At 41.7% G+C, this 27,764-nt stretch overlaps 1 protein-coding gene across 3 annotated transcripts in view; it reads right to left on the reverse strand.

Annotated features, from left to right (window-relative positions):
- LOC137435146 (LIM and senescent cell antigen-like-containing domain protein 1) overlaps positions 1-27,764 on the reverse strand; it is an 80,195-nt gene that overhangs the window by 44,099 nt on the left and 8,332 nt on the right. The window contains exon 1 of one of the 3 annotated variants that reach the window (XM_068128671.2): positions 21,293-21,525. The exons of 1 other annotated variant lie outside the window; for it this stretch is intronic. In XM_068128671.2, the coding sequence (XP_067984772.1) occupies positions 21,293-21,510 (218 nt within the window). In that variant the 5' untranslated portion in view covers positions 21,511-21,525. Of the gene's footprint in view, positions 1-1,535; positions 1,955-21,292; positions 21,526-27,764 lie in introns of those variants that run through there. One more of the 3 variants, XM_068128672.2, reaches the window with a different exon arrangement.

A 27,764-nucleotide genomic window follows, 5' to 3' on the forward strand; every position in this document is an offset into this window, starting at 1 on the left:
CCATCTCCTTTGGTTTCTTTGATTGTGTAAATAGTAGTAATAAATTCCTGTTCCTCCTTACTCTGCCTTCTTTTCTTCCGCTGGCACGATTTCGATCACGATTTGGCCAACGTTCAGGATTGGGTTGAGTCTTTGTTAATGGTTCGAGCCGCGGGCTGCTAATCCGCTCGGCAAATAACATCTTGTCCGCGGTCTCGAACGGGGTTGCTCACCTGCCTCGTGGAGGGAGCTGGGCAGCTTCAGGAGCGGAGACGGCCAGTGCAAATAGAAGGGGGATTAAGCCCCCCCCCCCCGCTAAGGGGGAGCGCCGTACTCCGTTTCCGTAACAATATGATATGCGGCAGGCCAACCCCCAGAGGACTCCATACTCCATGGCATTGCAGTTGAAGTAGTTGTACAAGGAGATGAGTCACCAAAGTAAATACTTAGTTCTGCAAAGATTTAAAGGTGTGTCCCTGCTCTAGAGGCCAGAATGGGTATGCGATCAGCCCAAAAAAGGTCATGGTAGACTGACCAAAAAAGGTCATGGTAGACTGTTAATCCAAGGAGTTCAAACGACTGCATCCTCTGTCAGAGATTGTTTGCAGAAGCAAACTGGAACGTTAGTCACATATGGCCTTTATGGAGACATAGATGAATAAATTAACTACAAATGGGGTCAACTTCAAGGACCTCTTGTGAAGTGGAAAATTAAGTCTCATGTTTATACAGAATAAGACACCTTATTAGGTCATATCTCGATTTGGAAGAAATGAATTATAAAATGGGTTGTGATGTCCGGATGTCTGTCTGTCCATCCATTAACTTTTTGATATTTTTGCTACTCCTCCCTTATCACCTGCTGATTGTTCTGAATCTTAACACATTAATACAAGACAGTATCCCGCATGATCGCTCAAACTCGGATTTTTTAACTTGGGATCCTCACTCGTCCATTATTTACAAACCGATTGCTCTGAAACCCCATAAGTCCTTCCACTCGATGGTCCGCAGGATCGCCTGGTCTTACATTTTTCAATTTTGGATTAGCGGAGTTCCCAGGGTATCAGGGGTGCTTCCAAAGGGAATGGGGAGGAGGAGGAGGGCAACAACAGAGGTCTGTACTACAACTTCAAGAGATGACCATCAGCCCACTAGGGGATATTATTTGTGTTCAGAGTCGAGGCTCATGGAATAGTTAGAACATAGAACGTTGAGGACATAACAGAGTGAAAAGAACAGTGGAAACTGGATGGGAGGGTGAACACACCAACTTAGGTGTATAGAAGATGACTTAGCTCTGCAGAAGACACCTGCATAGAGATTTCTGAAGAAAGAAAAGAAAAAAGGTATGGTAACAGATGATATTTTCAAATTAAAAGCAAACACTCATACGTATATCCAGGCTAAGGTATAATTGTATAAATCCAGGCCAACTCTCATAAATCTGTTTTGCTTGACATTTATTGTGTTACAACACAACCCATCGACTTTCTGACCCCTGATTACATCTTTCCATCAGCCCTCTCCTTGTTTCCCTCATCAACCCAACTCACTCAGAATCATGGAAAGAACTGAAGATCCGAGCATCACTCCGTCGTCTCTGTGGCTGAGATATGGCATGATCACCTTCAAAACGTTCATCACCATTTTCTTTCCCAGGTCCATTTTCATGTCCGTCTGTCTTCATGCTACCTTCACCATCTCCAACAGCCAGTTCACTCACTGCCACAATCTCCACAAATTCCCCGTCCATTTGTCCTTTCCTGTTAATACCTTATTGGTTGACCTTGACCTCTTCCAATGGCTTGACCTTTTTATGCCGAGACCTTCTGACGCCTAGTAGCTCTGCCATTTCCCCCTACCATTACACATTTTCCCCATAATGTTCAACAACCTAGTCCATCTCCTATTGCTCAGTTTCTTCTCTCGTTTACCACCTCCCTCCCCACTACCATTCCTTCCCCTTTCCCATGACCCGACAAGGAGAAAAGGCTCTTGAGGACTCCAGAGCCAGTGGGTGGGGCAGCAAAATAAAAATGTGGAAATTATGAGACGGGGAGGGACAGAAAAGAGAGCTGGAGAAGGAGGAGGATGGAGAAAAGAGGGACATGGAAGAAAAACAATCTTGGATGAAGAGACATAAAAAGGGGAGATAAGGATGAGGTTAAGAGAGGAGACGAGGGGCCGGTGGGTGGAGAGGTGTAGTGAAAGTGGGTACGACAAAGTGACTATGTTCTTCCATTTTCCGTTGCTCACGGATTTTTGAAACGGACTGTGGAGAAAAGGGTGTGCCGGGGGTGGCAGGGATTCAAAAAAAATTCCCCTTGCTCGGGTGGTAAAACAGCTCAGCCTTTTAAGGTCAGCATGAGGGAGAGAAGAGAACGCTGGCAGGGCAAGAGGGAGGGAGTGAGCAGCAGTGGGTAAATGAAAGAAAATGCAACAGTTTGAGGAAAGGAAAACTTGAGCAATTAAAAAAAACACAATGGATTGCGAATCGAGATGCAAGTGGGAAGAAGTGAGCAGCAGTGGCTAAATGAAAGAAAATGTCGAAGTTTGAGGAAAGGAAAACTTGAACAGTTGAAAAAAACGTAACTATTTTGACTATGTCGCCAATATGCCTCCGCGTCTTCCCTGCCCGTGACAACGGGTAGATGCCCTCGTTGACTGTTTTAAAAATAAACAAGTTTGATTTAAATCCCTTGAGCTGTTCTCAAGTATCAACATTTTTACCAGACATGACAGGTTTCACATCGGTCGGTGAAGCGGTTTTGGAGAAGGGTTTTTTTTTATATATGTTGGCTTTCAAGCTAATATGGCTGCCACACCACGTGACCAATGACGTTTTTGTGATAAACTTTCAATCGCCATGCCCAGTCGATGACACACGTAAAGTTTCGAGTCGATCGATTGAGTGGTTTGGAAGAATATTTTTTTTAGGGTTTTAGGTTAAATCCACTGTGGCTGCCAAACCATGTGACCTATACAACAACAACAACATGCATTTTAAGGCCATTTTCCCTGCAAGAGCGGGGGTTAGCCATGTGACCATGGTTAGCAAACCATGTGACCTATGATGTCATAAATTTAATATTTCAATACAAATGGGCCAATGATCATGTGCATGCAATTTCAGATTTTTAGGATAAGGAATTCGATGAAAACATTTATGGCTGGTACAGCACTTCACTGATGATGTCATCATTATGATGCTTTTGTTCCCCATTGGGAGTACTTGACAATGTGCCAAGTTCCAAATGTTTCCATTCAGCAGTTTCCGAGAATTTTTTTTTATTTGGCGTTTAATCCGAGGTGGCTGCTATACCACGTGACCTATGACATCACCATTTTCGTTAAAAACATTCTACATGGTGTCGCTCTTACCCTGAAAGTTTAGTCTCAATTGGACATGTGGTTTTTTTTTGGGGTTTTTTTTTTTTTTTTTTTTTTTTTTTTTTTTTGTATACTGAATCGAGGCTCGTGAAAGAGCTGACAACCACGAGGGAAAGACAGCACAGGGGGACCACAAGGGAAAGACAGTACAGGGGGACCACGAGGGAAAGACAGCACAGGGGGACCGCGAGGGAAAGACAGCACAGGGGACCGCGAGGGAAAGACAGTACAGGGGGACCGTGAGGGAAAGACAGTACAGGGGGACCGCGAGGGAAAGACAGTACAGGGGGACCACGAGGGAAAGACAGTACAGGGGGACCGCGAGGGAAAGACAGCACAGGGGGACCGCGAGGGAAAGACAGGACAGGGGGACCGCGAGGGAAAGACAGCACAGGGGGACCACGAGGGAAAGACAGTACAGGGGGACCACGAGGGAAAGACAGTACAGGGGGACCACGAGGGAAAGACAATACAGGGGGACCGCGAGGGAAAGACAGCACAGGGGGACCACGAGGGAAAGACAGTACAGGGGGACCACGAGGGAAAGACAGTACAGGGGGACCACGAGGGAAAGACAGTACAGGGGGACCACGAGGGAAAGACAGCACAGGGGGACGACGAGGGAAAGACAGTGCAGGGGGACCGCGAGGGAAAGACAGCACAGGGGGACCGTGAGGGAAAGACAGTACAGGGGGATCACGAGGGAAAGACAGTACAGGGGGACCACGAGGGAAAGACAATACAGGGGGACCGCGAGGGAAAGACAGCACAGGGGGACCACGAGGGAAAGACAGTACAGGGGGACCGCGAGGGAAAGACAGCACAGGGGGACCGTGAGGGAAAGACAGTACAGGGGGACCACGAGGGAAAGACAGCACAGGGGGACCACGAGGGAAAGACAGTACAGGGGGACCACGAGGGAAAGACAGCACAGGGGGACCACGAGGGAAAGACAGTACAGGGGGACCGCGAGGGAAAGACAGCACAGGGGGACCACGAGGGAAAGACAGTACAGGGGGACCACGAGGGAAAGACAGTACAGGGGGACCATGAGGGAAAGACAGTACAGGGGGACCACGAGGGAAAGACAGCACAGGGGGACCACGAGGGAAAGACAGCACAGGGGGACCGCGAGGGAAAGGGAGGACCGCAAAAACATCAGCTTCATGAAGTTCTTCAACAAATAATTGGAAAAATTATATAATAAATATAAACTAATTAATAAATGAACATCCAACAACATTAGTGATAAAGATAAAAAGAAAACTTATCAAGAGTTAGCGTTTGGAAAAATAGGTCTTGTATTTACTTGGGAAAGAGGAGAGGTTTGAGAGAGGAGAGGTTGCTGAGAAAAACGAGGTTTAGCACGTACGGACGGACAGACAACCCGAAAACATAACGCCTTCGGTCACCTTCGGGGGCGGAGGCATAATTTTTTTTTAATGGTGTTTGAATCGAGATGCAATTACACTTATGTCTAGTCTCTGTGTGCCAAGGAAACGTTTGTCACCCAATCCAAGGCCAAGATCAGTCAGTCGACCATCATGTCCTCCTTTGCCTGCTAGAGCAAACCAGCACAATTCAATGTGATAAGAGTTCCATTTTCTGGCATCTTTGACCTAAACATTCAGAGGGATTGGTAACTGCTGTGTATGGTGCGTGTCCACAGCTTGCAACATGTTTTGGTCCCCCACAATGTCCAACCTCCACATGTGTGATCCGGTGATAAAACACCTCGTATTGAAGAAACAAATGAACCCAAGCTACATCTCATAACCAGTGCGTCCATTATGGCTGGTGCACCCAAGACAGCACAGGAAATGGTGTTCACTTCCAAGATTGTTATGGCTGAACGCACCATTGTTTATCACATTAACTCTGCCTTCAATTTCCTTTCCTTTATTGTTTTTTTTCCAAGACATTGGAGTCAAAAGCTTCATCTTATTTTCTCTTCCTAATCATGTAAAAGAGTGGTAGTGATTTCCTTAGTGATTAATTCATTATATATTTTATGAGTGATAGAAAATCTACCATAAGTTTCATTTCTATATTGACATCCTCAAGTCCAATGTACATTTGCCTGTTTTGAAGTTTGAAGTTAGTATTTAAATATGTGCCGTTTGAAGTTAGTATTTATATATGTGAAGGGTTTGAAGTTAGTAATTAAATATGTGCCTGTTTGAAGTTAGTATTTATATATGTGAAGGGTTTGAAGTTAGTATTTAAATATGTGCCTGTTTGAAGTTAGTATTTAAATATGTGCCGTTTGAAGTTAGTATTTAAATATGTGCCTGATTGAAGTTAGTATTTAAATATGTGCCTCTTTGAAGTTACTATTTAAATATGTGCCTGTTTGAAGTTAGTATTTAAATATGTGCCGTTTGAAGTTAGTATTTAAATATGTGCCTGTTTGAAGTTAGTATTTAAATGTGTGCCTGTTTGAAGTTAGTATTTAAATACATGCCTCTTTGAAGTTACTATTTAAATATGTGCCTGTTTGAAGTTAGTATTTAAATATGTGCCTGTTTGAAGTTAGTATTTAAATATGTGCCTGTTTGAAGTTAGTATATAAATATATGCCTGTTTGAAGTTAGTATTTAAATATGTGCCGTTTGAAGTTACTATTTAAATATGTGCCGTTTGAAGTTAGTATTTAAATATGTGCCTGATTGAAGTTAGTATTTAAATATGTGCCTCTTTGAAGTTACTATTTAAATATGTGCCTGTTTGAAGTTAGTATTTAAATATGTGCCTGTTTGAAGTTAGTATTTAAATATGTGCCTGTTTGAAGTTAGTATTTAAATATGTGCCTGTTTGAAGTTCGTATTTAAATGTGTGCCTGTTTGAAGTTAGTATTTAAATATGTGCCTGTTTGAAGTTAGTATTTAAATACATGCCTCTTTGAAGTTACTATTTAAATATGTGCCTGTTTGAAGTTAGTATTTAAATATGTGCCTGTTTGAAGTTAGTATTTAAATATGTGCCTGTTTGAAGTTAGTATTTAAATATGTGCCTGTTTGAAGTTAGTATATAAATATATGCCTGTTTGAAGTTAGTATTTAAATATGTGCCGTTTGAAGTTACTATTTAAATATGTGCCTGATTGAAGTTAGTATTTAAATATGTGCCGTTTGAAGTTAGTATTTAAATATGAGCCTGATTGAAGTTAGTATTTAAATATGTGCCTCTTTGAAGTTACTATTTAAATATGTGCCTGTTTGAAGTTAGTATTTAAATATGTGCCTGTTTGAAGTTAGTATTTAAATATGTGCCTGTTTGAAGTTAGTATTTAAATATGTGCCGTTTGAAGTTAGTATTTAAATGTGTGCCTGTTTGAAGTTAGTATTTAAATACATGCCTCTTTGAAGTTACTATTTAAATATGTGCCTGTTTGAAGTTAGTATTTAAATATGTGCCTGTTTGAAGTTAGTATTTAAATATGTGCCTGTTTGAAGTTAGTATTTAAATATGTGCCTGTTTGAAGTTAGTATATAAATATATGCCGTTTGAAGTTCGTATTTATATATGTGCCGTTTGAAGTTAGTATTTAAATATGTGACGTTTGAAGTTAGTATTTAAATATGTACCTGTTTGAAGTTAGTATTTAAATATGTGCCGTTTGAAGTTAGTATTTAAATATATGCCTGTTTGAAGTTAGTATATAAATATATGCCTGTTTGAAGTTAGTATATAAATATGTGCCGTTTGAAGTTAGTATTTAAATATGTGCCTGTTTGAAGTTAGTATTTAAATATGTGCCGTTTGAAGTTAGTATTTAAATATGTACCTGTTTGAAGTTAGTATTTAAATATGTACCTGTTTGAAGTTAGTATTTAAATATGTGGCATTTGAAGTTAGTATTTAAATATGTGAAGGGTTTGAAGTTAGAATTGAAATATGTACCTGTTTGAAGTTAGTATTTATATATGTGAAGGGTTTGAAGTTCGTATTTAAATATGTGCCTGTTTGAAGTTAGTATTTAAATATGTGCCTGTTTGAAGTTAGTATATAAATATGTGGCGTTTGAAGTTAGTATTTAAATATGTGCCGTTTGAAGTTAGTATTTAAATATGTGCCGTTTGAAGTTAGTATTTAAATGTGCCGTTTGAAGTTAGTATTTAAATATGTACCGTTTGAAGTTAGTATTTAAATATGTGCCGTTTGAAGTTAGTATTTATATATGTGAAGGGTTTGAAGTTGGTATTTAAATATGTGCCTGTTTGAAGTTAGTATTTATATATGTGAAGGGTTTGAAGTTAGTAATTAAATATGTGCCTGTTTGAAGTTAGTATTTAAATATGTGCCGTTTGAAGTTAGTATTTAAATATGTGCCGTTTGAAGTTAGTATTTATATATGTGAAGGGTTTGAAGTTAGTAATTAAATATGTACCTGTTTGAAGTTAGTATTTAAATATGTGCCTGTTTGAAGTTAGTATTTATATATGTGAAGGGTTTGAAGTTTGTATTTAAATATGTGCCTGTTTGAAGTTAGTATTTAAATATGTGGCGTTTGAAGTTAGTATTTATATATGTGCCTGTTTGAAGTTAGTATTTAAATATGTGCCTGTTTGAAGTTAGTATATGAATTTGTGCCTGTTTGAAGTTAGTATATAAATATGTGCCGTTTGAAGTTTGTATTTAAATATGTGCTGTTTCAAGTTAGTATTTAAATATGTGCCTGTTTGAAGTTAGTATATAAATATGTGCCGTTTGAAGTTAGTATTTAAATATGTGCCTGTTTGAAGTTAGTATTTAAATATGTGCCTGTTTGAAGTTCGTATATAAATATGTGCCGTTTGAAGTTAGTATTTAAATATGTGCCTGTTTGAAGTTAGTATATAAATATGTGCCGTTTGAAGTTAGTATTTAAATATGTGCCTATTTGAAGTTAGTATATAAATATGTGCCTGTTTGAAGTTAGTATTTAAATATGTCCCTGTTTGAAGTTAGTGTATAAATATGTGCCTGTTTGAAGTTTGTATATAAATATGTCCCTGTTTGAAGTTAGCTTCTAAATATGTGCCTGTTTGAAGTTAGTATTTAAATATGTCCCTGTTTGAAGTTAGTATTTAAATATGTGCCTGTTTGAAGTTAGTATTTAAATATGTGCCTGTTTGAAGTTAGTATTTAAATATGTGCCTGTTTGAAGTTGGTATTTAAATATGTGCCTGTTTGAAGATCGTATTTAAATATGTGCCTGTTTGAAGTTAGTATATAAATATGTGGCGTTTGAAGTTAGTATTTAAATATGTGCCGTTTGAAGTTAGTATTTAAATATGTACCTGTTTGAAGTTGGGATTTAAATATGTCCCTGTTTGAAGTTAGTATTTAAATATGTGCCTGTTTGAAGTTAGTATTTAAATATGTGCCTGTTTGAAGTTAGTATTTAAATATATGCCTGTTTGAAGTTAGTATTTAAATATGTGCCTGTTTGAAGTTAGTATTTAAATATGTGCCTGTTTGAAGTTAGTATTTAAATATATGCCTGTTTGAAGTTAGTATTTAAATATGTGCCTGTTTGAAGTTAGTATTTAAATATGTGCCTGTTTGAAGTTAGTATTTAAATATGTGCCGTTTGAAGTTAGTATTTAAATATGTGCCGTTTGAAGTTAGAATTTATAGATGTGCCTGTTTGAAGTTAGTATTTAAATATGTGCCTCTTTGAAGTTAGTATTTAAATATGTGCCTGTTTGAAGTTATTATTTAAATATGTGCCTGTTTGAAGTTAGTATTTAAATATGTGCCTGTTTGAAGTTAGTATTTAAATATGTGCCTGTTTGAAGTTAGTATTTAAATATGTGCCTGTTTGAAGTTAGTATTTAAATATATGCCTGTTTGAAGTTAGTATTTAGATATGTGCCGTTTGAAGTTAGTATTTAAATATGTGCCGTTTGAAGTTAGTATTTAAATATGTGCCGTTTGAAGTTAGAATTTATAGATGTGCCTGTTTGAAGTTAGTATTTAAATATGTGCCTCTTTGAAGTTAGTATTTAAATATGTGCCTGTTTGAAGTTATTATTTAAATATGTGCCGTTTGAAGTTAGTATTTAAATGTGTGCCGTTTGAAGTTAGTATTTAAATACTTGGCTCAGGATGATGGGATGACAGATTCAAATCTGATGCCCGATTCAAATCTGATGCCCGATGACAGATGACAGATGACAGACAGAGTGAGGGAGAGATTCAAATCCCATTTACTGTGTTAATCTGTCTATCATCTATACACAAAGAATTAAGTTAAGCACCCCTACACAACGAATTAAGGTAAGCACCCCCTAATATATATTCTTTGTGTATATGTATACATTGGCATATATTCTAAGGTATGTGAGATCAAATAATGATTGGTATGACATTAGCAATTATCCATTGATGAAATTGAGTGATCAAAGTGAAAAAAAGTGATTGGTTGAGTCAGTGATCCGATCACGTGGGTCCTACACACGTTATTGACGCAAAGATCGCTAGAGGTCTTCTCAGAACAATGACTGTACGTTAGAAAACATAAACGTCATCCACACTGTCCGTGATGGACCTATAGCTCCATACTTAAATTGAGGTGAAAATATGCCTAAAATTCCCAAAAAATTTCACCTTAAATTATTCAGAATAAAATATTGAAAACGGCATGATTGTTATGTTTTTATGTGACCATAATATCACTTCTCCAGAAAATATAGCAATATCATGGGTATATTACACTGTTTTGACGACAACAAACTTGTAATGTGCGAGGTTGTAAAAAAACGGGGGGGGTGCTTAACTTAATTCTTTGTGTATATATGAGTGCAATGTCCCAACAAATTATATTAAAAGGTTAATAACTTTGTGGGGCTGTCAGGATGGCCTAGAAATACACACACTCGCCTCTAAGCTGTCTAGCCTGGGTTCGAATCCCGTCCCAACTATAAACTGCCATCCCGGTGTTTCGGATGGACGTTACCTGTGTGTGCCGTCCCTCGGATGGACTTTCTGCTGGCAGTAGTTGACGGACATTAGAGATCCCTGGCCAAATTCCAAATTCCTGCCCCAAGTACTCCTGGGAAAGCAATGGCAAACCACCCACAAGACCCTTGCCAATAAACTGCTTCGGTAGCACCGACGTCCGATGAAATTTATCATATTCAGAGAATGACTTGTAATGTGTTTATATAAGACTAGGGCATGCCCGTACGTGGGTGCAATGCCCGTACGTGGGTACGTGGGTACGTGGGTGCGAGTACGGTGACAACCCCCCCCCCCCCTCTATTTACATGAAATGGTTTGGTTCATGAAATGTTTTGGTTCATTCGCAACGCCAAAGCGAACGGCGAACGCTTTACATGAAATGGTTTGGTGCATGAAATGTTTTGGTCCATTCGCAACGCCAAAGCGAACGGCGAACGGCTTGCGAGTACAGTGACAATCCCCCCGGGGTTTTAATTAGTTTTAAAACATCGTTTAACGCCAACATAGCGCCAACATAGTTTGCCGACGGGAAATAAATGAATACGCTCTCAAATGTGCCATCCGAGGCAGAGTGTGTTCGCCACGTTCGGCACACGCGATAGCTCGCTGCTCTCTGATTGGTTGAATCGTTTTTTGGACATAGCTCGGTAAGTAATTGTCCGATTAATATGAAACCTTGAAAAGGCACATCCTCGGGTCCCCAGCAATATACCTGGCAAGTTTAAAGTATATCGGACCCGTGGTTGTCGAGAAACAGCGGTCACAGACAAACAAACGTACAAACAAACAAACACACAGAGATTACTGGAATTATAGATAGATGAAATGTACATGTGCCAGCTCCTCTCTGGGCCTTTTTAAGTTAATTCTCCAAAATAACCACATAGAGTTGGTCCCGGTGTCTGTCCATCCGTCCGTCCATCCGCCCATTAACATTTGACTAAAACATCTTCTCTAATTACCTGACCAATATGAACCAAATTTGGTATGATACATCAGGACAGCAAGGTCTCATGAGGTTGTGCTCCCCATCTGGATGCACCCCCTATACAGGGGGTTTGCCACAAATATTGCTATTTCATTAAGAAATCTTCTTCTCAGAAACCGTCAGACAAATCCAGACCAAACTCGCCACAAGGCATCGGCACCATGCTCTAACTTTAAGTTGTGCTCCCTATGGCCGTATCTCCCCTGGAAAGGGGGTCACGGGCTCCATCCCCTAATCGAAAATATTCACTTAAACATTTTTTACTCAAAAACTACCTGAGCGATATGGACCAAATTTGGTACGATACATCATGACAGCAAGGTCTCATGGGGTTTTGCAAACATAACCTCAGTCCACTTTAGGTGGTGGAGGTAATAATTAGTCAAAATACTAAAAACATGCAATCTTGTCCACATCCCTCAAATTACTCCATTCCGCTTCTTCCTCTTTCGTATGCAGCACATGGCTGCAGGAAGCATCAGCTCGCCTACTCTTTGTGAAGGACACCATGGGATCTTTAACGTCCACCATATTATGCTGGCAGACGGAATGCCAAGTTTAACGTCCATCTGAGGGACGGCACACATAGGATGGATCACCTGCCTGTAAAATACCAAGATGACAGTTTATAGCTGGGTCGGGATTCAAACCTAAGCAAGGCAGCTGAGGCGAGTGTGTTGATTCACATCATTTTGCAATATAGGGAAACCTAATTATCATGTTTATAATGTCCACAATTATCATGTGCATCTCCTTTCAAACTCTAATGCTGCTCAAAAAACTGAGAACATTTGCTTCCTTCATTTGTCACTGAAGTTAGAATCCTATATTAGATCACATGACCAAACACTAACAGATGCTTTCTTCAAATTCCAGAGGATGAGAGGGGACGGAAGAACTCGTATTACATTAGTCGTCCATTACACCAATTCACCTGTTAAAGCAAAAGCGTTCTACAGCATTACCATGACATGCAGTACATGGAAGGAAGGGTTGGGGGCTAGATTGTATTGGGTCCGTCTAATGGGGCAGGAAGGCTCAGAAGATGGCACGCCCATAGCCGCAGGCGGCCAATGATAGGGACCCTCCGTGCATGAAGGTGGTCCCAAGGTTTACGAGAGCCGTGACCAATGACCATGCAGAGCACGTCAGTTTTGAAGTTAGAGTTGGAGATAGAAACGGACGTTTGCAGAGGGAGCATCACACTCCTCATTGCCATGCATCTCAACACCATCCTCCAGCCCTGTGCAACACCAGCCTGCACAGGCCATACCGGACCCCAAACCAGCTCATGCCTTTCTCAAGCCCTTGCTCATTCCCCATTGTTGTGCGTGTCCTGGTATTTATATTTGGCACCATAATGGGTTATTTCTCTCCTTATACATAAGTTTGCGTGTCCCCTCATTCCTACTTGTGTCTGTCGACCACCTGGTTCATCCGTTTATTTATTAATGGTGTCTTGTCTGCCCTTATCCTTGTATTTCTTTGAATAAACCCCGTTTTAACTAGAACAGCCGTTTTCCCACCTTTCACCTCCCGCACATTGCACCGCCAGGTTCGGCCTCGGATTGGAGCGATCCTTGTGGGTTTGTGAATAGTAAAGAACAGTTAATTGAATGCAGTTTGAATTTGGTAACCTCAGCAATCTCCAGGAGTAGTGAACGCTCCTGGCACGACAGATGACCTTTGTCAGATACGTCGACTGATGCGACAATACAATGACCGTACTCGCATAATGGACAACTCCAACACCTGGGCTTTGTTTTCTGTTTTTGATAAACATTTCAATCAGGTTAAAATTCCCTGTCCACTGACTCCATCTTTCATTCAGTAATCAGCAATTTGCTGCCAGCTTTCAGGATAATATACTGTTGTGAAAATGACCTAGGGGTTAATTATTCAGTAGTTTTATCCTAATGAGTGCCAGCATATGTGTTTGTAGACCCCAATTAGCATCGACCAGAATCGGATTCCAGTTAGATTCCCTGGCACCCTTTATCCTCATGCCTTTCTCTTTTTCCCCATCTCCCATCCGTGTTTCATCTGAAATCAGCCCCCTTGTACTTCTATACCATGAAATACTCTACAAATGGCTGTTCCACATGTGTTACCACTGAGCTTCAACCACAGAGTTTTAGAAACAGAGCTGTTCATCTGGGCTACCTCACACAACCAGGACATCGAAAGTGCATGTGCAAGACCCATGCAGGAGGGGAGGGTAGGGAAGGCCCGGCTGTACGAGGCTGGATGAAAGCGCCTCGTGCTTTCTTCATTCTCTTTCAGCCAGAATCACAGAACTCACTCCTCTCTAAAAATCAGAGTGCGGGACCCGCAGAGAGCAGCCGCCCATCCAGACAGTGACACAGCCCAGAGTACCCAGCCATCGTTCACACAACACAAAGATTGAGCCACACAGCCGAGACCCCCTCAGATAGTAAGCATACAGCCATCGGCACAATAACGGACAACCAAGGGTGAGATCAGAAGAAAGGTGAGACCGGGAGAAGCGTCCAATGCCATGCTTGTATCGCGCTCCAGGAAAGGCCACACGCACCACACATTGTTGTTGTTACACTGTCTTTCTTCTGTTTGTCTTGTGTTCCTGAATGAGTCTGCCTGGGTTAAGTTAATATCAACATAACCGAGAAACTGTTACTGTCCATTTAGGCTATAAGCGCGCGTCCAGTTATCTCTGTCTGTTGATTGCATTTTCACCTCCTGTGTCCCCATACGCATTATTTAATAATTGTTGTGCATTTGAGTCATGATCTCGTCCTTGTGCATAATTCGAACACTGCTTTTGACAGCTACAATTCTAACACTTCAAGACCAATCAGCTGCTTTTAACACAAATGACCGTTATATACAGAATTAGTGGCCAGTAAACCATCCTTGAATCCTATTTTGGTATCCCTGGATGTGATCTTGAATGGTTTAAATCATATTGTTTCAATGGTCGGGTCGGCCCAGTTTCCCTGTCCGAATCCCAACCAACCATGTCAAAGCGGGCGCGACGACCAACTGATTTGATCGTTTTAAGCTGGATCACGGGCATTTTGGCATGTTACCTAGCTCCAATGGAACATCCGAGTCAATCAATGTGCTGCGCTGATCAGTGCCACGCGTCCCTTTACACTAATTAGTGACTGAACGAAATAGCTGGACGCAGACAGTCTTGCCCTGACCAATAATCGCCCAAACCAGATCTGTCCTTTAACGGACGTGTATAACACCCTCGATCAAGACACTCAGCTTACCGAGAGACCAAGTGAATTTATAAAGTGAATATAAACACACATAGTGGGAATACAGAAGGAAGTAAAACAATGATTTTCGCTGGCCAGATGGAAGCCTCTCCTCAGTGAAAGACACATGAAAGCCCGTTTGGAGTTTGCAAAAAAGCACCTAAAGGACTCTCAGACTGTTAGAAACAAGATTCTGTGGTCTGATGAAACCAAGATTGAACTGTTTGGCTTCAGTCTGGCCACTCTGCCATAAAGCCCAGATCGGTGGAGTGTTGCAGTGATGGTTGTCCTTCTAGAAGTTTCTCCCATCTCCACACAGGATCTCTGGAGCTCAGCCAGAGTGACCATCGGGTTCTTGATCACCTCTCTTACCAAGGCCCTTCTCCCCCAATTGCTCAGTTTGGCCGGGCGGCCAGCTCGAAGAAGGGGCCTGGTTGTTCCAAACTTCTTCCATTTAAGAATTATGGAGGCCACTGTGCTCTTGGGAACCTTCAATGCAGCAGAAATTCTTTTGTAGGCTTCCCCAGATCTGTGCCTCGTTACAATCCTGTCTCTGAGTTCTGCAGGCAGTTCCTTAGACCTCATGGCTTGGTTTTTGCTCCGATATGCATTGTCAGCTGTGAGACCTTATATAGACAGGTGTGTGCCTTTCCAAATCATTTCCAATCAATTGAGTTTACCACAGGTGGACTCCAATCAAGGTGTAGAAACATCTCAAAGATGATCAAGAGAAATGGGAGGCACCTGAGCTAAATTTCAAGTGTCATAGCAAAGGGTATGAATACTTATGTAAATGTGATATTTCGGTTTTTTCTTTTTAATGAATTTGCAAAACTTTCTAAAATCCTGTTTTCTCTTCATCATTATGGGGTATTGAGTGTAGATTGATGAGGGAAAAAATGAATTTAAACGATTTCAACATAAGGCTGCAACATAACAAAATGTGAAAAAGTGAAGGGGTCTGAATACTTTCTGGATGCACTGTATACAGGGAATTACCAGTGAACTGGTGCTCAATTTGCCGAGCTCGGAAGGATGCAGGCTGTGTCAACCCCCCTGGTGTTAGTTCAGCGATCGACCAGGATTCAAACCCAGGATCCTAGGATCCTAAGCCGGCACCCTAACCACTAAGCCAACACCAAGCTTTATGACCCAATGTGAAGGAAGAATTAAATTAGGATGTACATAATCAATGCCAATCAATGCCAAATCCCAGTGTGTACCCTGGATTAGAATAGGTACACCGTATCCCTGCATGTCATAAGAGACGACTAAGAGGGTTGGCATCAGGAAGGGCATCCGGCCATAAAAACATTGCCTCAAAAAGAGAACCATGACAATTACAACTACATATGGGCAGGGTACAGCCCGAAGTGGAGATCGGTTTCTGAGGTTTGGGACATGGAATGTAGGGACAATGACAGGGAGATCAGGAGAAGTGGTGGAAGTATTGGTCAGAAGAAGAGTGGACATATGTTGTGTGCAAGAGACGAGATGGAAGCGAAGTGGTGTGAGAATGGTGAAGGGCAGGCAGGGACAGAAATACAAGTTTATGTGGCAAGGGTGCCTGGAGGGCGTGAATGGTGTTGGTGTCCTGTTTTCTGAGGAGTTTGTAGACAGTGTGGTGAGTGTGACTAGAGTGAGTGATAGGTTGATGATGGTGAAAATGATGATTGGAAAGCTCTTGGTGAACGTCATCTCGGGATATGCTCCGCAGGTTGGTCGGAGCGATGAAGAGGACAAGTTCTGGTGTGCGATAGAGAAGCTGATGGAAAACGTGAAAGATGAGGAAGTTGTTGTGGTAGGAGGAGACCTAAATGGACATGTGGGAAGGAGTATGGATGGTTTTGAGGGAGTTCATGGGGGTTACAGATATGGTGTGAGAAATGGAGAAGGTAAAAGGATTTTGGAGTTTGCTGATGGAGCTGATTTGTTGATTTGTAATACTCAGTTCCAGAAAGAGGATAATAAGCTTGTTACATACACGTCAGGTGGGTCGACGACAACCGTTGACTACCTGATGGTGCGTAGGCGAGATAGGGGGCACCTCCGGGACACAAAGGTGATCCCGGGGGAGGAGGCTGTTTCACAGCACCACTTGGTTGTCTGCGACATAAGGGTGAAAGGTGCGAGGAGAGCTCAGCGGGTGACGTACCAACCGAGAATGAAGGTGTGGAGGTTGAAAGAGGTGACAGTAAGGGAGGCATTAAAAGAGAGGCTGAGTAGGGTAGAGGATGATGTGGTTGAGCTTGAAAGTGGTTGGATGTTAAATGAAAGCTAGTCTGTTGGGAGCCGTTGGTGAGGTATGTGGATGGACAAAAGGACCACCGAGGCACTCGGAAACATGGTGGTGGGATGATGAAGTTGGAAAGAGGATTGACAAGAAGAGGAAGAAGTTCAAGGAGTGGCAGAAGGCGAAGAGTACGGGAGCAGAAACAGCAGAGGATGAAAGTTATAAGGCAGCCAAGAAGGCTGCAAGGAAAGAGGTAGCAAAGGCGCAGGAGGCATGTAGGAAAATGTTCGGAGAACGCTTGGATTCGGAAGAGGGTCAGAGAGCAGTATTCAGGATTGCAAAGCAGATAGCGAAAGAGAGGTGTGATGTGATTGGGGTGAGTTGCTTGAAGGATGAAGTGGGACAAATCGTTGTGGACCCAGACGGAATTAAAGGAAGATGGAAAAGATATATGGAAATGCTGTTGAATACAGAGAATGAATGGGATTGCAACATAGAGAGTAACCCAGTTTTAGGACTGGCAGAGAAGATAACTGAGAAGGAAGTTGAGGAAGCGATAAAAGCAATGAAGAGTAGAAAAGCGGGAGGGCCGACGGGAGTTGTGGGAGATATGTTGAAGGCAGCAGGAAGTTGGGGTGTGAAGAGAATGACAGAGATCTGTAATCTGGTGGTGAAAGAAGGCCGCATTCCAGTGGGTTGGGAACTGAGTACCCTCGTCCCTCTATACAAGGGGAAAGGTGACCCTCTAGAGTGTGGCTCGTACCGAGCGATAAAGTTATTGGAGCATGGAATGAAGATATTGGAAAGGGTGTTGGAGAGGAGGATAAGGAAGAAAGTGAAGATCGACGAAATGCAGTTTGGATTAATGCCAGGAAGAGGAACGACAGACGCGCTTTTCATTGTGAGGCAGTTGCAGGAGAAGTACATGGAGAAGAGGAAGAAGTTGTTTCTTGGGTTTGTTGATCTGGAGAAAGCATTCGATAGGGTTCCACGCAAAGTATTGACATGGGCAATGAGGAAGTTAGGAGTGGAGGAATGGTTGATCAGAGTAGTGATGGCAATGTACAAAAAAGCGCGCACAGCTGTAAGGACGAAGGACGGGAACAGTGGTGAGTTTGAGGTGAAGGTGGGAGTGCATCAGGGGTCGGTACTAAGTCCACTACTATTTGTAGCTGTGATGGAGGTGCTGGCTCAGAACGTAAAGGAGGGTTTACCGTGGGAGTTGTTGTATGCAGATGATCTGGTGTTGAATGCAGAAAGTATGGATGGACTGAAGGAAAAGATGAAGAAGTGGAAGGAATGTATGGAGACAAAAGGTCTGAAGGTGAATATCGGAAAGACAAAGGTGATGGCAAGTGGTAAAGCATGTGGCGAGGTGGAAAGAACTGGGAAGTGGCCCTGTGCTGTGTGTAGGAAGGGTGTCGGAGTGAACTCCATTCAATGTACAATGTGCGCTGAGTGGGTTCATCAAAAATGTAGTGGTCTGAGAGGGTCATTAACTAGTGTGGCAGCTACATTCAAATGTAAGGTGTGCACAGAGGGAGCTGCAGATGGAGGAAATGTTGAGTTGGATCCTGGAGACGGCGTGAAGCTGGAAGGTGTGAAAACATTTTGCTACCTCGGAGACATGCTGAATGGAGAAGGTGGATCAGACTCGGCAACGGTTGCTAGAGTGAGATGTACATGGAGGAAGTTTCGGGAACTGAGTGGTGTGCTGACGAGGAGGGGAGTGTCGTTGAAGCTGAAGGGAAAGGTGTATGCTGCATGTGTGAGAAGTGTTATGATTTATGGGAGTGAGACATGGGTAATGAACGTAGAGCAGCAACGAAGGTTGGAAAGTGTGGAAATGCGAATGGTTCGGTGGATGTGCAGAGTATCGTTGAGAGAGAGGAAGACAAATGATGAATTGTGAAAGATGATGAGAATCGAGCCTGTGATTGATGCTGTGAAGAGGAACAGGTTGAGATGGTTTGGTCATGTGTTGAGGAAGGATGAAAGTGACTGGTTGAGAAGAGTGTTGGAAATGAATGTAGAAGGAAGTAGAGGACGGGGAAGACCGAGAAAGACTTGGCTAAAGATGGTGGAGAGAAGAAATGCGGGCAAGGCGGTTAACAAGGAGAGATGCAGAAAATAGGGCAAAATGGAGAAGATTGTCATGGGGACCGCAAGGCTAACCCCTGCTCTAGCAGGGAAAATGGCCTTTAAAATGCATGTTGTTGTGTGTTGTATAATCAATGCCAAAAAACTATGTGACATAACAGGTTGCATGGATGATATTGGTATATGGACCAAAATAGCCGAGGGCCATAATAGTAGCTGGCTTGTTCAGTTAACAATGGTATTTTTGTTCAGAATGAACTCGTGAAGTGAAACTACGCACTGTACGAGCACCGGTTCTAGTTTCAGATTGTAATCTACTGTAAAAACGTGGCTGGGTATTCATCAGAAATACTTCATCTATGTCTGCCATTGCTATCCAGATATATTATTGGTCCACACCTGATTTCTCCATCCCCTTTGTACAATTTTAGGAATTTCAATATCACCTTTCATTGTTAACTGATGATACCCAATACCCCGAAACCTGCTCTTCCTTACAAGTCGTGAGAGCAATTTGCTGAAACATAGTGTGAAGGGTTTGGGCATCCATGCTTGACTTTAAGTTGTTGTTGGACATAAATGGAAATAAATTTTTTGAAAATCCTCTTCGCATCTTATCACAGATGAGGCGTTCATATCCTGAGTATGCAATGGATTTATTCTGTTGCCAATTTTTTTGTATAACCATCTGCATGGACTGAAGTTCCAACAAGCACTTGTTTCCTGTCGCAAGTAATAGGACGTGGGTCTTTAAAGTCTATCCGGTGGACAAAGGCTTTACTGCAGGTCTCCATGCAATGTAGAGGAAACAATAAGATGCATCAAAGGAGCAAAAGACAACTCGCATAACCACCTGCAAGACCTTTTCATAAGTCACAAGAAGAGCTTTTAATACTATTAGGGGAATTAAAAATATATATATGCATGGGGATTGGGGTGGAGGTATGCATGGGGATTGCATGTGGATTGGGGTAAATATGCATGGGGATTGGGGTGGAGGTATGCATGGGGATTGCATGTGGATTGGGGTAAATATGCATGGGGATTGGGGTGGAGGTATGCATAGGGATTGCATGTGGATTGGGGTAAATATGCATGGGGATTGGGGTGGAGGTATGCATGGGGATTGCATGTGGATTGGGGTAAATATGCATGGGGATTGGGGTGGAGGTATGCATGGGGATTGCATGTGGATTGGGGTAAATATGCATGGGGATTGGGGTGGAGGTATGCATGGGGATTGCATGTGGATTGGGGTAAATATGCATGGGGATTGGGGTGGAGGTATGCATGGGGATTGCATGTGGATTGGGGTAAATATGCATGGGGATTGGGGTGGAGGTATGCATAGGGATTGCATGTGGATTGGGGTAAATATGCATGGGGATTGGGGTGGAGGTATGCATGGGGATTGCATGTGGATTGGGGTAAATATGCATGGGGATTGGGGTGGAGGTATGCATGGGGATTGCATGTGGATTGGGGTAAATATGCATGGGGATTGGGGTGGAGGTATGCATGGGGATTGCATGTGGATTGGGGTAAATATGCATGGGGATTGGGGTGGAGGTATGCATGGGGATTGCATGTGGATTGGGGTAAATATGCATGGGGATTGGGGTGGAGGTATGCATGGGGATTGCATGTGGATTGGGGTAAATATGCATGGGGATTGGGGTGGAGGTATGCATGGGGATTGCATGTGGATTGGGGTAAATATGCATGGGGATTGGGGTGGAGGGTAAATTGAATTCACTCAAATTTTTAAAAGGAAGAGAAAGAGACTTCTTTCCTGGAAGTCCGAGCAGTGTCCATGTGTTTTTTTTTACCTCTCCCACCCCCCCCCCCCCCCCCCAAGCCCTCTCCCTCCCACAGATCTCCCGATGTCCCTGCTCTCCACCTTGTCTCCCGCTCCCTTTATCATATGTTTTATGTGTCAGTTTGTCTTTTTGTGATCAATGTTAGCTCCTACACGAGCCTCGATCTTGTATACAAAAAAGAGAAGTATTAGGAGAGAGAAATGAGGGTAGGGAATGTGGGAGGAGTGGGAGAAGGGAAAGATATTGAAGGAGATAGCAGTAAGGGGAGGGTGGGAGTGATAGGGTTCAGAGCAGAAATTGGGGAAAGGGTGATAAAAAAATTTTTACCATAAGGAAAAATAGAAGGCCACTGAACCTGAGGCTTCCAAGTCACACCTGACTCGAATCAAAACCTGCACAATTCTTGGACTCAGGCTTATCGTCATGCCATCTATTGAGACTTGAGTAAGGATTCAATATTTTAAAGAATAACCATTTTTGAATGATCAAGCATAAAAACTTTCAAGAAGTATTCTGCAACTTCTTGCCACATTTCAACTTTCATCCCAATCTTAAATCTCTCCAAGCAACTATACAAGCCAAATACCTGAAGCTTCCGGGTCGGCTGAGACGACGTCGATACAGATCAGATCGTGAGAGCTCCTGGAGATGGAGTGACATCATAGTCTCAGGCACAGGTTGTAAATTGTTGGCACGCTTTTCGTCCGTCTTCATCGAAACCTCTGAAGCTCTTTGCCACACCAGATCCAAGACTTTTACAGTTGCTCTCAGCCCAGGATGTTCTGAGCAGGAAATTCTGCCCATTCGGTTTCTTTACATCCTATATCCCACCCCAATCTCCTACAACGCCCTACTAAACCTCCACCCTCTAAGCACTACCCCCACCTTTGCACGCCGAATCCCCCCCTTGCCTCCAAATAAACAAATTCCTCACAAACTTTTTGCTTCCAATTTCAAAACTTTTTGCTATTTAACGAAGTCCTGTGCTGAAGCTTCCTTCACACATCACTCATTCGATGTCCAAGCCCTTGGCAAATACTCTACCTTATATATATATATATATGTGTGTATATATATATATATATATACACCATGAACAATCAGAATCCCCACCTACTTGTTTTCCAAAATGTCGCGAGGAGTCCCCTTGACCTCTGACCTTTTCCTCTTGGAGCTATTTCCTGCTGCCCGTTCGCAGACAATGCAATGAGACGCGATTGTGTCGCACTTTGCTTATGGAGTTCAATGTTGGCAGGAGCTCTGCATTGCACACCTCATATCATCATGAACATGATCATCATCATCCACATCAAAATCACAACATGGATATATACGAGCACTGATGCAGCAAAGACTTCTTGTTAATTTCCTCAATGTCTCCTCAACGTCACTTTCTTAAGTCAACTAAAGTTTGTCGTTTTTTAGAAATCGAAATTAAAGTTCAATACATTCTGCAGTCACCCACTGACATATTTCATCGGTTGACCTCTTATTCCGCAAAATGGAAATGTCTAAATTCCTTCACCCTGGTACATTTCGCTGGAGTTACGGACAATTTATACACTGTTTGTTCAAATCAATAACCACAATAATTCCAAAGTAGTTACAATGAAAGGAAGACACACTGGCATTGCTGAAGGGGCAGCAAGTTGAGAAAAAACAGATTTTGGAATTGAGAAGGAAGAAGGGATGGGAAGAAAAAAAAGGGGGAGAGGAGGGAAGTTGAGAAGTCTAAAAAACGGAAGTTGGGAGGTTTTGTTGGGGTAGATAAAGTTTAGAGTAAACTTTATATCCAATAGAAAATTTCATATGATTTTGAATTGTTTTGATGAACTAATTTGATAACTATAATGCTTAGTTAATGGAATTCTATCATTTTGCACACTAATCCAGACGAAAAATAGTACTTTGGGGGCAGAGTAGTCATTTGCGACCACTACCAAGATGGCTTTGTCACTTCAGATCAATATGTGCAGGTAATAAAGCCATTTTTTAAATAATGTAAAAGAATGTAAGGATATTTTTCCAAAAACTATATAAACGAGGTAGGGATGGTCACAAGAAATGTCCAGAAAAGTCCTAGAGAAGGTGTGTGTATGTGTGTGTGTGATATAATTTTGTCTTTTTTAGGGACAATCACCAATCAAAGAGAAATGTATGGATGGTTTCACATGATAATTTCTTGTGATCATCCCCACCTTCTTTACATATTTTTGGGAGTAACATCTCTACATTCCTTTGCATTTTTATGAAACATAGTATACACAGGACTAGTGCCGACAACGTCGCCAGACGCATTATGTTTTCGGGTTGTCTCTCCGTATGGGCTAAACCTCATTTTTCTCAGCAACCACATGTCCAATTGAGACAAAACTTTCAGGGTAGGAGCGACACCCATGCAGCATGTTTTTATGATAATCGTGACGTCATAGGTCACATGGTATGGCAGCCATCTTGGATTAAAAGCAAATAATGAAAAAACTATTTCTCGGAAACCACTGAATGGAAATTTTTTACACTTGGCACATTGTCAAGTACTCCCAATGGGGCACAAAAGCATCATAATGATGACATCATAGTTGAAGTGGTATACCAGCTAAAAATGTTTTTATCGAATTCCTTATCCTAAAAATCAGAAATTGCATGCACATGATCTATGACCCATTCGTATTGAAATATTAAATTTATGACATCATAGGTCACATGGTTTGGCAGCCGTATTTAATTTAAGGAAAATATTAAATAATTATATCTCTGAAACCGCTCACCCTATCGATGCGAAATTTTACAAATATCATCTAACAGCACTGTTGCATATAGTTTGAAAATGATGTGGTCATAGGTCACATGTTTTGGCAGCCATCTTCGATAGAAAAACGAACCTTATCTGATCAACACGAAACTTCACAAATGTGATCCCCTACCCATACAGTCACGTGAAAAAGTAAGTACACCCCATGTAAAGTTTTGACTTTTTCAACATATTTCAACATACAGCTATTTGATCTTCATTTCAACAATATTGATAGATAAAGGTGATATAATATAAGAAATATCATGAAACATTTACATTTTGTAGTCCATTGTATAATTTAAATAAACATAAATGCAAATTTCGCATGTGGAAAAAGTAAGTACACCCTTGGCTCTAATAGGTGATATTACCTCCTTTGGCAGAAACAACCTCAAGTAGGCGTTTCTTATAACTGTCTAGCAGTGTCTCACATCGACTGGGAGAAATTTTTGCCCACTCCTCCATGCAGAATTCTTTCAGCTGTGCGATGTTTGAGGGGTTTCTTGCATGCACAGCTCGTTTCAAATCCCCCCACAACATCTCGATGGGATTTAGATCCGGGCTTTGACTTGGCCATTCCAGAACCCTCCATTTCTTTCTTTTCAGCTATTCCTTGGTGGATTTACTGGTATGTTTGGGGTCATTGTCATGTTGCAAGGTCCACCTTCGGTTGAGCTTCAACTTTCCGACAGATGGCCTCACATTATCCTCAAGCACCCTCTGGTGCAATGAAGAATTCATAGTGGATTATATGATGGTGAGCTGCCCAGGCCCTGATGCAGCAAAGCTGCCCCAAACCATAATATTTCCACCACCATGCTTTATAGTTGGTTCCAGGTTCTTGTGGTCAAATGCTGTCTTTGGTTTTTGCCAAACATGTCTTCTGGTACTGTGGCCAAATAGGTCTACCTTTGACTCATCTCTCCAGAGCACATTGTTCCAGAAGTGCTGGTCTTTGCCGAGGTGTTCATTGGCAAACTTTAGTCTTGCCCTGATGTTCTTTCTGGACAGCAAAGGTTTCCTCCTGGCACACCTCCCATGCAGATCAAATTTGTGCAGCATCTTTCTAATAGTAGACTCGTGCATTTTCACATCAACAGTGGCAAGAGCTACCTGAGGTCCCGTGATGACATTCTGGGGTTCTTAGAGACTTCTTTCAGCATCTTGCGGCTGCTCTCGCAATGAACTTGCTGGGGCGGCCTGGCCTGAACAAGTTGGCAGTTGTTTGGCAACTTCTCCACTTGTAGATGATCTTCCGGACAGTCAAATGATTGATTTCAAATTGTTTGGAGATCTTTTTAAATCCCTTCCCAGACTCGTAGACATCTATAACCTTCTTTCTGAAGGCCTCAGACAGCTCTTTTGATCGAGGCATGGTGACGCCGCACACTTCAACAACAAAGAGCAAACCAAACTAAATGTCTGAGGTTTAAATAAGACAGGTTCCTCCAAGATCCTCTCCAACGATGTTCTTATCATTTGCACCTGAGCTGGTGCACCTGATTCTAATTTTAGGTATTTGAAGTAGTGATAAATGTAGGGGTGTACTTACTTTTTCCACATGCGAAATTTGCATTTATGTTTATTTAAATTATACAATGGACTACAAAATGTAAATGTTTCATGATATTTGTTATATTATATCACCTTTATCTGTCAATATTGTTGAAATGAAGATCAAATAGCTGTATGTTGAAATATGTTGAAAAAGTCAAAACTTTACATGGGGTGTCCTTCCTTTTTCACGTGACTGTACATATGCAGAGTGTTGTGGTATCTACCTGTTGTGGGACTATGCGGAGGCATATTGGCGACACAGTCACATTGTTCTAGTTAAGAATGTTATTACTTGTCTCTTTCCCTTTAAAAAATTTTTCAAGAATTATATACAGAGGTTCTACTTTTGATTTACAAATGTTGTATTACAAACTTTATAGAGGATCTAACATTCTAAATAGTGTCTATGGGCAAATTGGTCAAGCGACACCACCCATCAGGATGATTGACAGTCATAGTCCCACCCAGCCCTCAGATCCCTTTCTGGTCCTTTAAAAAAGGAATGTAATTTAGCATAATTTTCTGGGAATTCTTTCAAGCTATTAACATTAGATACCAAAGGGTGCTGCATGAAGTAAAACTCTGTTCGATGGTACCAGAGTCATTGCCGTTGTGAGAGGCAGCTCAGAAATATGCCGTCTGAAGATGATTAGGATGAACAAGAAGATGAATTCCCAGTTTTGACCTATCTTGGTTTTGTTTTTTTTGTTTTTTGCTATTGCCATGGTCTGGAGTACCAAAAAGTGATCCCTGCGTAGACAATCAGCTGAGCAGACCAGTTAGGCTCTCATATGAAGCCTAAGTGACTTTTTAGAGAAGATACTCCAACTTTAGTTTTATATGTAGCGGGTGGGACCGACATTTTTTTTTTCCGCTCCATTCCTACAGAGATAGGACTAGCGCATAATTGCTCAGGCTTCGATTTTGGATCATTGGTGCTCCCAGAAGGGGGTACCTCCTGAAACTTCGGATCCCTACTCATCCCTTATTTACCAACCAATTGCCCCAAACCCCTTCTACTCGGTGGTCTGTAGAATTTCTCGGTCTTACATTTTCTGATTTCGTATTTTTCGAATCTTTGTCGATTTCAGATCAGGGAGCCTTCCAGGGAATCAGGGGGCTCCCCAGGGGGAATAACCTAAATCAGTATCGGTCTGAACTACAACTTCATGAGACACTTAGCCCACTCAGGTCTATGTATTATATAATTCTTTACCCTTGGGCCAATTGCCCCGAAATTTGCTGTAATCACATTACTATAACACGCACCAAGTCAACTCATAATAAAACAAGACCGAAAGTCTAACAGCAGCATAGCCGGGCTTGTAAAATATTATAAACCACAAACACATTATTAGCAAATGCTATTTATACCATTGAACAAAGAAATTTGGAGGAATCCCGACATCCGTGAGATAAGTTTTACTTACAGAACTGAGGGAATATCTACTGTAATCTATATACCTCACAAGGACTGGGTTAATAACATGCTATCAAAAAACTGAGGCGAATTCCTTACTTCCGCGGTTATTAGTACTGTACACCACTTATCATTGATTCATGAACCATACACCGCTTCAATCCATTAACTTGGTATTCAAGACATTAGGGTTAAAGTGTTATGGTTATAATTACTATATTATTATTTTTACTATTACGAAAACGATACGACTGAAACGATACACGACAGTATTAAGAAACCTGGGCTTAATTTGTCCGAAACGGCCCGAAGGTGAGGCATGAAGCCTAAGGCCTATACGTACCGTTTTGTTGGAAGAGACGTAACGCAGATGCTTTCGATATTTGATGATCATTTTAACAATCGATTTGTTTGTGCTTCACACTGAATGAAAAACGTCAATGTAGAGCATGGCGATTGTGATATATGACAGGTTCGAAGATATGTTCGGCCTGAACAAAATTGGAATCAAAATGCCGAGTGTGGAGAGTCACCTGCCGTACCGCCGTAATGACATCAGACGTAATCACATCACCCTGTCATGTGACCAGATCCTCAGCTCTGATTGGTATACGTTTGAGGGGACATACATACAGACGGACAAACACTGTTCTAGACGGCTTTGCCCTATGTGCTGCGCCGTAAAAAGAAGCAATTCTGAATCAAGTCGATGTTAAAACAAAAAAATTACGATGCTCTAGCCGTCTAGTGTATCAAGGGGAAATGGGTGTTTTTTCCCCTTGGAGGGGGAATGGGTGGAGGTTGGCTTACATCTCGGCCATTCCACGTGACGTTCGAAGGTGAATTATTTGTCGGGAATCGAACCAAATGCATTCAAGTATTTACATTCCATATGTAGAATGGAAATGAATGTGCAAAGGGTCCACAGTCCCCAAGGGACTACACCGAGCGAAAGTAGTCGCAAAATCTTGCACAACCTCAAACAGGGAAATGATGCCATGTGGCCCATCATTGCCGTGGTGCACACCCACGCAAGTTAATTTTTGCTACAGTATTAAACATCAATCTTCTACATGGTGTTATGGATTCGTCACTTCCACCTTTGTTACTATTATGTACTTGTAGGATTTTTAGTTTCAGGTAATACTGTTGTTACGATTTTTGTGTGAAATGGAGATGACTTTAGTAAAAGGTGAAAATAAATGTTTAGGAAGGAAAAAGAAAAAATGCGGCAAACAAACCGGAAGAGGAGAGAGGAGATCAGAGGGAGAGGAGACGGCCAGGAGA

The sequence above is a fragment of the Myxine glutinosa genome, chromosome 9 (genome assembly GCF_964187855.1).
Source record: "Myxine glutinosa chromosome 9, kmMyxGlut1.1, whole genome shotgun sequence".
In the NCBI taxonomy this organism is placed as follows: domain Eukaryota; kingdom Metazoa; phylum Chordata; class Myxini; order Myxiniformes; family Myxinidae; genus Myxine; species Myxine glutinosa.